Source organism: Ipomoea nil, unplaced genomic scaffold (genome assembly GCF_001879475.1).
Source record: "Ipomoea nil cultivar Tokyo-kokei standard unplaced genomic scaffold, Asagao_1.1 scaffold0268, whole genome shotgun sequence".
In the NCBI taxonomy this organism is placed as follows: domain Eukaryota; kingdom Viridiplantae; phylum Streptophyta; class Magnoliopsida; order Solanales; family Convolvulaceae; genus Ipomoea; species Ipomoea nil.
In genome coordinates this window covers 4,394,506-4,407,450 of record NW_017616696.1, presented here as the reverse complement: position 1 = coordinate 4,407,450, position 12,945 = coordinate 4,394,506, and the positions used below count along the sequence as shown (strand labels likewise).

Below are 12,945 nucleotides of genomic sequence, written 5' to 3'. Positions count from 1 at the left end.
ATATATATATATTTTTGTCTAGATATATAGCAAATTTGTCATTTTAAAAAAATATCAACGATTGTATGTACAAATTATTGAAACATCTTTCGACATTGGTAGTAGCAACACAATCTTGTCCATCATCGTCTATAGCTAACACCTTCAGCCCATCATGATGGGTGACTCGAGTCAAAATATATAATGGTAGAATATTAGTCAATTAGGGATTTTTTAATATTTTAAGTTAGTTTGTAATATCATATTCATTTTCAGCCAATTATTCTTTTTTATTTTTAATCAATTAGTCAATTAGAATATCATATGCAATGATATTTTTACCTAATTTTCGTTCGAGTTTTAATTGATTATGTATAATATTATTATTGAAATATTTTCGTTGCATTTTTAATTTAACTTTATTATTGTTTAAAATATACCTTTATTATCTATGATGTAGAATATTATTGTTGAAATATTTCCGTCAAATTTTAATTTCCATCAATTTTTAATTAAAATGCAATGATCTAACCATTTATTTTTTTCATATTAGTTAATTATAGATCATTTTTTATTTGCAGTCAACTATTAATATTCATTTCATTTTATATTTTCAGTTAATTAATAATATCATATTCATTTTCAGCCAATTATTATTTTTTATTTTCAGTCAATTGGTCAATTAGAATATCAGATGTAGTGATATTTTACCCAATTTTCGTTCCATTTTTAATTGATGATGTAGAATATTATTATTAAAATATTTCCGTTTCATTTTTAATTTTCATTGCATTTTTAATTTAACTTTATTATTGATTAGAATATGCCTTTATTATTGATGATGTAGAATATTGTTATTTAAATATTTCCTTTTCATTTTTAATTTACGTTTACTTGATGATGTAAAATATTATTATTGAAATATTTCTGTTCCATTTTTAAAATTGTGAAAGATTTATGACATAATTATGGTTTGATGTACTATATTGTGTAATATTATTGTAAAAAATTAAAATGTAATAATTTGACCATTTCCCTTTTCCATTTTAGTCAATTATGGATCATTTTTTATTTTTAGTCAATTATAAATATTTATTTCTTTTTTCAATTAACCTAATTTATGTTCCTTTTTTTCATTTTAAATTTTCAGTCAATTATTAATATTAAGTTATTTTTTCAATTTACCTAATTTCCATTCCATTTTTAACGGATGATGTAGAATATTATTGTGAAATATTTATGTTCTTTTTTTTCATTCTTTTTTTTAAAATTTACCTTTACTATTTACTATTGTTTGGGTGGAAAATCAAGTAAATAGGATTTTGTTTTTAATTATAGTATAGATTAAAGAGAAAAATTTGTGTATGATAATAATTGATGGACGAAGTCATATATATATATATATATATATATATATATATATATATATATATATATATATATATATATATATATATATATATATATATATATATAAACATAAACATAATAAGTGTGAATGAAAGTTATACCCCTGATTTATGTCCGTTTTTTCCGACCCATATTTTCTTCATTAATAATGTTGGATCGCAGCTGCACTATGCTTACTTCCCAGGGGGTCACCCATCGAGCAAGGGCTGAACTCGGCCAACCCGGCCGATGCCCAACAATCCCCCTCCCAACACGCCCACCAGGTCCTCCGTGACCTCGGCTCTGACTATTGCTTACTTCCCAGGGGGTCACCCATCCCGGGATTGCCGAAAGTCAAGCACGCTTAACCACAGAGTTCTATGGTATCTGGCTGCCATATCCTACTTAAAACCAATTAATGATAGGTAGGTGGACATTAACCATTTAACCACATCTCTCCATGGTAAGCCACAGCGCCACGTCTCGAATCGAGCAGGGGCTGAACTCGGTCAACCCGGCCAACGCCCAACAAATAATAATATATACACGTTAAATATTTGAGTTATATGTTAATTATTACATAAATATAAATATCAAATTTATAAAAATGATTTACATTTATTATTATTTAGAATAATTTAAATATCTAAAATCTAAATAAATTTCAAAATTTAATATAATGTATTAATATTGAGCACCTATTTTTTGCGCATCGCGCATAAAAAATACTAGTGTATATATATATATATATATATATATATATATATATATATATATAATAACGCCACTTTTCCATGATTAAATTCGTCCCTCAATTATAATTAATGACTTGATGTCACCTTAATTATGTATTGTGTGGCTATTTTAGCCTTTCATCTCATTAATTATGTATGGGGATTTTGGTGTTGTTCCAGTGTTTTTTCCCGGCAATGACGAAGATCGTGGGAGCGTTGGGTCCCAATTCTCGATCCGTGGAAATTATTTCTCATTGTCTTAAAGTTGGGATGTCTGGTAATTTGATGATATTTCACCTTCATGGTTGATACATGCGTGGTTATTGACATTACAAATAGTCAATATTTATGTGTTGTGGTTGATTGGTAGTGACGAGATTTGATTTTTCATGTGGAAATGCCGATTCTCACCAAGAAAACACTGGAGAATTTGAGAACCGCTATTAAGTTTATTGCTTCCTTTTCTGTTTTTCTGTTTCAGCCGAAAGTTTGTCTTATTTACTTTGAATGATCGTGGTAACCATGAACTATAATATAATCATATTAGCTGCTTGAACAACAGCATCAACAAAGCCTTATGGTGTATAATTAATACTTGCCATTTTCCCAGCAATTAATTTCGTCCCTCAATTATAATTAATGTCACTCTAATTATGTATTGTGGGGCTATTTTTGCCTTTCTTATCTCATCAATTTTGTTATAAATTTTATTTTATTATTATCAAAAAAAAAAAAAAACTGACCTAAAAATTTAGAACACCCGAGTTTGATGCAAAACATCTAGGTTTTAATCATTGGTCTCATTTGTGGAAATTGAAGGTCCCCTGAGTGGAGGACCTTTCTTGGGAGGTAGAGCTCTGAATAATGTCTTGCCCACTACTACAAATTTATACCAAAGAAGGGTATAGAAGTAGTGAGCCTAGTTAGCATGGCCAAAGTGTGGAGATCAGAGTGCAATGAAGATTTGGTTTCTTTTGTGTTTAGTCTAGGCGTGTTTGGCGTGATTGTGGGTTAGTTGCCAACGATTAATGTGAATGGCCTGGATTTTTCAACATGGTTGAGTAGCTTGTGGACGTCCTCGGAGGTGGCTGATTTACTTTTTTAAAAAAAAAAAAAAGAAGAAGATATTATTATGCATGGTTTGGTTTAATAATATGTACTATTTAGTTTTATAATATGTCATTTGCTAATCACATTGTAGTTAATTTGATGATATCGTTATTCTTTTTCATAAAGAAAGTCGCAGATATATATCTCATATGTCTTTTAATTATAGACTTATCGTTATAAAGTTATTTGAAGAGTAGATTCAATACAAGTAATAATAATACGTAGCACACTACAAAAAGTAAAATATAACCCTTCAAAAGTCAATATGACAAATAACTCTATAATGTTTGCATACTTCTATATCTTTTTTAAAAGGAGAAAATTTTATATTCCGACATGGTTCATTTTTTTTTTCTTTTCAGAAGTAAGAGAAAATAAATAACAATTTTAAATATAGAATATCTCTCTTTTGTTTAGCATAACATTTTAAAAATTTGAATAAACATATACCAGAAATTTTTAGGACCAATTGTACTTTAAGTCCTTAACATAAATATGAATGATTAAAGGGAAAATGACGGTTTAGTCCATCAATTATACTCATATTGTAGATTCGGTCCATGAATTATTACCATACATAATTTTTTTTCCTTTGATTATGTGTACAATGGTAATTTTAGTCCATATTAACAAATTATGTTAATATTAATAATGCATTTTAAATTTCTAAATTATTGAGGGACACCTTAGTTATTTTTTATTTATATCATTTTTGTATACTTTTTTTTTTTTTTTTTTTTTTTTTTTTTTTTTTTTGCCATTGGAGTGCAGCTAAAAATGTTCAAAATCGTTTTGGTTTATAAGTTTACTAAATATTTCTAGTTGAAATAAATATTATGAATTTATGTACATCGTTGTTTTCATGTCAATAAGTTGGAGTGGGTCTTCCATCAATAAGCACTTCCAATTCATATGTCATTTCTATTTTCTTTAAACAATAAAAAAAAAATAGTAGTGGTTCTGCCACGGTTGCATTTTTAATTTTCATTTGCAACAAGACATCACAAAAAAACAAGCATATTAGATCATTGACAAATATATATAAAAAATGTTACGAAATAGTTTGTTCACACAAAGAAATGTTATTATGAAAAACTAATATGAATATACATATTATAATTCACAAATCAATGTATGTTATTTGATCGAACATCCATTTTGCTTAAATGCTCTTCAAGAAACTATGTAAGAAACAAAAACATCACAAATAATACATTTTGCTCATATATTACACTAATATATATAAATATGAAACCAAGCATATAAATATCACCTTGATTATTTAGAAAAATAAATTTATTTTCTGACTAGTAAATTAACATTTAACTTTGAAGTTAAAGATAATTACATACATGTTTATAAATCTTATAAAACTAGCGATTCTTCATTACAAATGAAGAGAATCGGTATATATGAAGATTTAGTTGAGGAAATTTAAGAAAACTCTATGAGATGACTAATATGTCTTCCAATAATTTGAAAATTTGAAGTCCAATGTTAATTTTTAGCTACACTCCAATGGCAAAAAAAAAAAAAAAAAAAAAACTGTATCAAACTCAATCATTAATTAATTATTTAATACAAAATAATATAAATTAAAAATGACTAAGGTGTCCTCCCTCAATAATTTAAAAATTTAAAATGTATTATTAATATTAACATAAATTGTTAGTGATGCGATGAATTAAAATTGTCACTTTACACATAATTAAAGAAGAAAATTTGTGTATTGTAATAATTCATCAACCGAGTCTATAATATATTAATATATGTATAATAATTAATTAATATCACCATTTTTTCATGATTAAATTCGTCCCTCAATTATAATTAATGACTTGATGTCACCCTAATTATGTATTGTGTGGAGGTCTTATCTCATCAATTTTGTTATAAGTTTTATTTTATTTTATTATTAGAAATTAGAAATGTAAAGAAAAAAAAATAAAAGTGACGTAAAAATAAAAGAACAGGGGAACACATGTATGGCCATTTAATTTTGGCTATCCTAGCCTCCTAGGAATCAATCAAAGATGCAAATTTTCTCAAAAAAAAAAAAAAAATCAAAGATGCAAATTTTCGTAATAAATTTTGTTTTATATTTGAAATTTTATGTACTAGTACTAGTACCAGCTACAAAGCCGCCGAGAACCATAACGTGTCTTCCCGAAAAAGAAATAGTACTCCTATTACGTAAAACTAATAACTGAACTTTTCATACATTTCTCTCTCGATCATTTGTGTTTGAGTTTAAAGTCGAATCTCAGAAAAACAAACATCATCTACGTAAAAATTCTGCAGTATCAAACAACGAACGATGCATTCTAATCACTTGCTACTCGAAGAACCCATCCGGATGGCCTCCATTTTGGAGCCATCAAAAGCTGTAAGTCTCTGTTTTTTCTCATAATTTTAGCCCCAGATCTGTTTTTCCCTATTGATTCATATGATATTAACGGTTTCTGGATCAGTGTTCTATTTTGATGATTCGTTTTTTCTTATGGATGGGGATTTTGGTGCTGTTGCAGAGTTTTTTCCCGGCAATGACGAAGATCGTGGGAACGTTGGGTCCCAATTCTCGATCTGTGGAAATTATTTCTCATTGCCTTAAAGCTGGGATGTCTGGTAATTTGATGATATTTCACCTTCATTGTCTGATACATGCGTGGCTATCGACATTGCAAAGAGTCGTTTTATAATATTTACGTGTTGTGGTTGATTGGCAGTGGCGAGATTTGATTTTTCATGTGGAGATGCCGATTCTCACCGGGAAACACTGGAGAATTTGAGAACCGCTATTAAGATTACTAAGAAGCTCTGTGCTGTATGTACATAGATTGCTTCCTTTTCTGTTTCAGCCAAAAGTTTGTCTTTATTTACCTTGAATGATCGTGGATTACTATAATAATCATATTAGCTGCTTGAACAGCAGCATCAATAAAGCCTTATGGTGCTTGTTTAATCCAACCTAAAAATGCATTATGTTTATACGAATCGAAAGCTAGCAGGTCTGCATCCAGTGTTTGTGATATTTCTGTAATAATTTATGTTACCTAACATGCTGAATTGCTGATTAAAGCTTGTTGTCTTTGACCTTTTCAGGTTATGTTCGATACTGTAGGCCCGGAATTGCAGGTGGTTAACAAAAGTGAGAAGGCTATTTCCCTCAAAGCAGATGCCACTGTCACCCTGACACCTGACAAAGGTGGAGAAGCGTCTTCAGAAGTGTTGCCTATAAATTTCGCTGGATTGTCTAAGGTTTGTCCCATTTCATAGTCCTAACTTTCATTGTAAATTTATCTCCAGGATCTTTATAATTGCTTGTCAGATATTTTGCTTCTTCTGATACACATTTATATATTTCTGTAGGCTGTGAAGAAGGGAGATACCATTTTTATTGGCCAATACCTCTTCACAGGAAGTGAGACTACTTCTGTTTGGCTCGAGGTATGAACTGAAGTGCCTAATTTCTGCCTGCTCCCTTTCTTTATTCACATTGAATATTCATTTGAGGGTTCAGAGTTGGCACAGTAGATGAGGGGAGTTTTATGTTATTGATTCTTTCATTGTTGGAAATAACCATTGTTTTTGATGAGTTAACTTAATTGAAGGGTAACAATTCAATGTTTTATCTTGCATCACATTGTCCATCTAATATGAAGCACTAATTTAATGAGTTTATGTCTAATTGCTTTCACAGGTAGATGAAGTGAAGGATGAGGATGTGGTTTGTGTTATAAAGAACTCTGCAACTTTGACGGGTTCATTGTTCACTCTGCATGCTTCTCAAATTCATATTGATCTCCCTACTCTTACTGATAAAGATAAAGAGGTAATAATAATCTCTGACAACTGCAGAGTTGTTTGTCTTTTATATCTCAGATGTTATGTTAGAAGACGTACGTGATTTTGGGGAAATTTACTTGGTGATCTTTGTACAAAGAATTGAAAATTGAGTATTTCCTCTCTGAAGCCAAGCAGAGAATCACACTTATATGTTTAACTATTTTTTAAGGCCATAAGCTCATGGGGAGTTCAAAACAAAATTGATTTCCTTTCACTATCATCTACAAGGCATGCTGAAGACGTTCGTGAGGTACGCTTAATGTTTTCATGGCTTCCTTATTTCTAATTCAAGTACTACTTGCAGCCACTCTGCATGGTTCAACAGTCAATGATAATTGGGATGATTTTGTGCTTAATTAAATTCAGGCTCGCAATTTTCTATCTAAGCTTGGAGATCTTAGTCAGACACAGATCTTTGCTAAAATTGAAAATGTAGAGGTAAGTTTTATCCTTCTGAAGTCAAGATTAGGCTTCCATGTCCTTAGGGCTGGAAAGATTTGACTATATCCTACTTTCTTTTACCATGTCCTTAGGGCTTAACTCATTTTGATGAGATCCTTCAAGAGGCTGATGGTATCATTCTTTCTCGTGGAAATCTTGGCATTGATCTTCCACCTGAGAAGGTTAGTTTATCTCATATTGGAATAGGAACAGCTCTCTTATTGACTATATGGTGTTTATGATTATGAAGTAGGTGAATATAATTTTACTTTTTGCATCATACATTTATAAGCAATCCACACTTAACTGGCCTGAAGGCTGTATTAAAATGTGAGTGAGTTTGGACTGACAATTGATGTTGTAAGGGACAGTACTTTTTCCTTGAATATTGTTGTGCAAGAGAAAAATGAAGGGATTCAAGGGAAAGATGTTCTCTTTAAATTCTGCCACTAACCTCTTATTTAGAAGGAGAGTAAATGTATTACTCAGTAATATTCATATTTATTAGACTAGTTTTTGGATCCCCTATAAACTACACAATTTTGTTTCATCTTTGGCCACATTAACATCCCAGTTCATTTAGATTATTATTCGATAGTAGTTATTGCATTTTTATATTTTTTGGGAACTGAATAGATCAACAGAAAACTAATTCCAACTTTAATGGAAAAAGACTGCTTGTAACTTAACAAATCCATTTTCTTGGTGAATTTCTATTTTTGCTGAATGATGAATAAAACATTTCATGACATATTGCTCATTTGATGTATGCTGTGGGATGTCCAGGTGTTTTTGTTTCAGAAGGCTGCAGTTAACAAGTGTAACATGGCTGGAAAACCAGCAGTAGTAACACGCGTTGTTGATAGCATGACTGACAACCTTAGACCTACGCGTGCTGAAGCAACTGATGTTGCTAATGCTGTTTTGGATGGTAGGTCTTGCTGCTTAATTATTCAATAAGCTTTGAAATAACTTTCATGTTTATCTTAAGGATTAGGTACCTTTTGCTTATGTTAGTTTTGTGTACTTCTGAATTGGTCAGTTTTTTACACCATATACTGTTATGTCATATTGTAGGGTCAGATGCAATTCTTCTTGGTGCTGAAACTTTCCGTGGATTATACCCTGTTGAGTGCATTTCAATTGTGGGAAAAATTTGTGCCGAGGTAATCATGCATAGATTAAGGATGCAGTTGGTTCTCTTCTCACCCTTCAAGGAGGAATATGCTTTTGGCTCTACTTCTGTATTTTGGTTTGGTCTTTGTTTTGAAGCCCTAGGCCTTTCTGGCCTTGATATTGTCACTTTAAGCATAAGCGTAATTTTTTGGTCTAGATGTTTGTGTCGTGGTTGAGCTTTTTCTCCAAGAGTAAGGATTAACTCCTAATCTTTCTGCAGGCTGAGAAAGTGTTTAACCAAGACATGTACTTCAAGAAGACTGTTAAGTTTGTTGGGGAGCCCATGTCACATCTCGAATCGATTGCTTCCTCAGCGGTATTTTATTATACGTTGTTATATATATTACTGTTTTTAGCTTCTCATGTTCTCTTCAATTGTATCTATTTTCCCTCTTCCTAAAATGGTAAAGAGATCGAGAAGCCACATATAGACTCAACTGCATTATTCTTTCAGATAATGAAAATTTCATTCCCCATCTTCTACAGGTAAGAGCAGCCATCAAGGTGAAAGCTTCTGTTATTATTTGCTTCACTTCATCTGGAAGAGCTGCAAGGTATTTTTATTTATAGTGTGTTTCTCCAACATATCAATCTCTGTTTTTAGACATTTTTATTGTATCTCTTGGTCGATGTTAAGAGTTTCTTGGCACATTTGAATGCAGACTAATAGCAAAATATAGGCCAACAATGCCAGTACTATCAGTAGTAATTCCTCGGCTCAAGACCAATCAACTTAAGTGGTGTTTCAGTGGTGCATTTGAGGTATTTCCTTTGCTACCCATCACAGCAATGTGGTGAAAATGCTATATATGCAACCTTTGGCCATGTTACTAGTTCAAAATGCCATTACTTAAAGGCTAATCTACTATGTGGAACTCATACTTTAAAAATGTTTCAGTTTCATTCTATATTTATTGTTCACTTTCTATTATGGTCAGGCAAGGCAGTCCCTCATTGTACGTGGACTTTTCCCCATGCTAGCTGATCCTCGACACCCTGTAAGTTTTTGTTTCATTTTGGCAAAATGCATTTTCTTTCTTGCGAAACCCGCAGTCATTACCCAAAGGGGTGTGCACGGGATAAACCCCACCTTGTGTCTGGCTTGAACTAAGAAGACGTATAAACTGCTCTTACTGGGTCGGACTTGTAACTTTGTGGTTATCAAGTCAATAGTCACCAATTTGGCTGGAGTTTTCCGAACAATAAAATATTAGACCTTTGGACTCATGCATTGCTCAAATATGTTTGGGACTAAGATTCTAGTATCATGGTATTTGTGGGTTTATAGGATTGTATATGTCTAACCTTTTTTACTTTAGAACTCTGAACACCTGGAAATGAAAAGTTGGAATGGTAACTTCCCCAACACTATAGATTCATATTTTGAACCACTAAAGAGGGTAGTTTTGTGTTGCTATCATATCTGTCATTTTATCGTTTTTACTGCAGGCCGAGCATAGAAATCCCACGAACGAATCTGTGCTGAAAGTTGCGCTTGACCATGGGAAGTCTGCCGGAGTGATCAAATCGCGTGACCGAGTAGTGGTGTGCCAGAAAGTTGGAGATGCATCAGTGGTTAAGATCATCGAGCTTGAAGACTAGATTTTTAATTTACTGGGTTCTCCCTCCATTTCTTCCCCACAATTTTGCTGTGTGTGGGGCTTTGTTGGTGAGCATTTTGATTAGAGAAGAGAACTAGCTAGGATTTTACCTTGGTTTTGGGTAAATTATAATTTGGCATATAGCTTTAAAAGCAATATGACATTCTGTGAAAGCCATTGTTGAAAACCACTGAAACTGATTTTGTTCGCAAGGGTAAATAAAAGCAATATGGCATTCTGTTTAGTGTTCAACAGATGTGATTATGTGAACTCAATACTCAAATTTCAACTCAAGTTCTGGTCAATGCTATTGGAGTGTTTTGCTCTAAATTTATGTAGTTTCATTTGTCTTTCATTTTCTTGTGTATAAAAAAGTATGGGATAAGGGTCAAATAGGCCCTCAAACTATACTAAAAAAAGCAATTAGGCCATCAATCTATAAAAAGCTCCAATTGAACCCTTCAACTTGTTCAATTAGTGCAATTCAATCAATTTGCCTGTAAGCTTCAAGTCAATGCTGACATGAGCATCCATGTGGATTAAAAAAAAAAAAAACAAAGCCTAAATAACCTACGTGTATGCCAACAAAGAAATAACTTTTTATTTTAGTTATAAAACAAAAACAAAACCCTAATCTAATTCTCAATCAATCACCTCTCTCGTATTTTTTTCCCTTCTCTGCCATAGCCGTTCCATACTTCAATCTCCTCATCTCACGTATTTATTCTCTTCACTTCTTGTCCAGAGATAATGTCTTCTTGGAGTGCCTCTTCATTGTCTTCTCTATCAAAGGTGAGACCAAATCAACAATACGATCCCTCCTTGTGGTGTCATTGTAGATTAAAATCTCCAGTTTATGTATCACAAGATATTGGCCAGCAATTCTTTGGGTGTCAAAGATATAAGGTATGACTATGTTAACCTTTCAACTTTGGGTATTACTATGCTAAAAGTTTGAATTTTAAAAATGTGTTATACTTACAGTTTGCTTTTCTAATTTTTTTTTCGTTTTTTTTTTTTGTTGAAATTGTTCTTTATCTTTAAATTTGATTAGCATTATAATTTTTGGCTCTTTTGAATTTTTATTAATGTTTCTTTATTTGTTTCAGGAAGGTGGATGTGTCTTTTTATCTGAAAAAAATTATTATACAAGGATGATGATGTTGAATCTGATCTTAGCGTTGAAGAATCTCAAGCTTGAAGTGATGAAAGATCTGAAATTGGTTATTGAATCTGAAATTTCGTAGGCAAAAATGAAGTTGAGTCTAGAAGCAAAAAACTTAATAAATTGTTAAGTTTTCTGCAAAATGAAATTGAGTTTAGCAATTGTAGTAGGACTGTCTGTGTAGCAATTGTAGTAGGACTGTCTGTGTATTTAAGTTTGCAACAAATGAAATTGAGTTTAGCAATTGTAGTAGGACTGTCTGTGTATTTAAGTTTGCAACAAATGAAATTGAGTTTAGCAATTGTAATAGGACTTTCTGTGTGTGTAAGTTTGCAGCAAAAGGTGAAAAAATGGATCTTTGTTGCCTTTGTTGTAGATTAATTTTTTTTTAAAAAAAAATTTCATTAGTCTATTAATGATATTGGCCTTAGTTACGGTGGATATAAATTGTAAATTGTTAAGTGACTATGAAAATGTTTTCTTATATTGGTTGAAACATTTGTAAATTGTAATGAAAAAATAATTTGATTTGGCCAGAAAGCAGATCACCAAGTTAATACAACTTAAAAGACTAATATGGAATCAAGATTCCAGCTGTTGTTCAAATAATTTTCTGTGGGAAGAGATTCCTAGTAAGATGGGAATAATGCAGCCAGAGACAAGTGGATTAGCATTACAATAAAACAATTTGGTAGCAAAAAAAAGTCATCAAACAACTAGTTTAGTGGAACTTTTGCCACTTTACATAGCAAAAAAAGTCATCAAACAACTAATTCAGTGGAACTTTTGCCACTTTACATTTGTCTTAACTAGCATTCAAAACAGCAAATACTTTTTTAGTGTTTGTTACAATCTTACAGTAAACTACAATCTTTCATGTCTAATTCAACAGAATGTCAACTTCCAAAATAGAATTCCAACTTCATATTTCCAGTGCTCACTCGACTGCCCATGCTACAACAAAGAAAATCATGCTTAATAAATATTTTTAAAGATTAAAGAAATAAAATTAAAGAAGAATAACTGAGTATGACACCTTTCTTATCTTTGTTGGCCATTCCTAGTAGGACACCGTGTTTTATTATGGCCTAAATTCTTACAAATCGAACATCGCATTTCTTTTCCCTTCTTTGACAACTTCATCTTACCATTGGCAATGGTAGTGCCACTAGTATTAGTAGTGCTATTGCCATGACTTGATGGAACTTCACTAGCCTCACGATTTCTTTTTCGTTTAGGTCTCCCGGTCATTTTTTTGGGTATTGGAGCTCTTATCCCTTCACATTGGGTTTTTGGCCAAAACAATTCTCCATTCATAGGTTGGAGTGCATGTGCATAGGTCCTTAGGTATACTTCTTTTGAGTAACATGCATCAATGTAGCCCTCGGGATCTCTTCCTTGATCAAAGATGGCACATATTGCATGTGCACAAGGTATACCACTCAAATCCCATGACCTACATGAGCAACTTCTACTCTCAAGTTTAACCTTGAATTGGTTTCTC

At 31.8% G+C, this 12,945-nt stretch overlaps 1 protein-coding gene across 2 annotated transcripts; it reads left to right on the top strand.

Annotated features, from left to right (window-relative positions):
* Positions 1–5,422: 5,422 nt before the first annotated feature.
* Positions 5,423–10,524, top strand: LOC109149316 (pyruvate kinase 1, cytosolic-like). Of its 2 annotated transcripts, XM_019297037.1 has the most exons (16): positions 5,425–5,598; positions 5,741–5,837; positions 5,939–6,036; positions 6,315–6,470; positions 6,582–6,659; positions 6,913–7,044; positions 7,228–7,308; positions 7,425–7,496; positions 7,592–7,681; positions 8,286–8,430; positions 8,577–8,665; positions 8,896–8,991; positions 9,162–9,229; positions 9,338–9,437; positions 9,614–9,673; positions 10,125–10,524. In XM_019297037.1, exons 1-16 carry the CDS (start codon positions 5,530–5,532, stop codon positions 10,275–10,277), a joined length of 1,584 nt encoding a protein of 527 aa, XP_019152582.1. In that variant the 5' UTR covers positions 5,425–5,529; the 3' UTR covers positions 10,278–10,524. The 2 variants fall into 2 exon arrangements, with proteins under 2 accessions (XP_019152588.1, XP_019152582.1); XM_019297043.1 differs by lacking the exon at positions 8,896–8,991 and having other exon boundaries at positions 5,423–5,598.
* The last annotated feature ends 2,421 nt before the right edge of the window (positions 10,525–12,945 follow it).

Coding starts and splice junctions, on each gene's coding strand:
- LOC109149316 (XM_019297037.1), top strand. CDS start 5,530: ATGCATTCTAATCACTTGCTACTCGAAGAACCCATCCGGATGGCCTCC. Junction 5,838..5,938: donor CCTTAAAGCTGGGATGTCTG/GTAATTTGATGA, acceptor GTTGATTGGCAG/TGGCGAGATTTGATTTTTCA. Junction 8,431..8,576: donor TGCTAATGCTGTTTTGGATG/GTAGGTCTTGCT, acceptor GTCATATTGTAG/GGTCAGATGCAATTCTTCTT.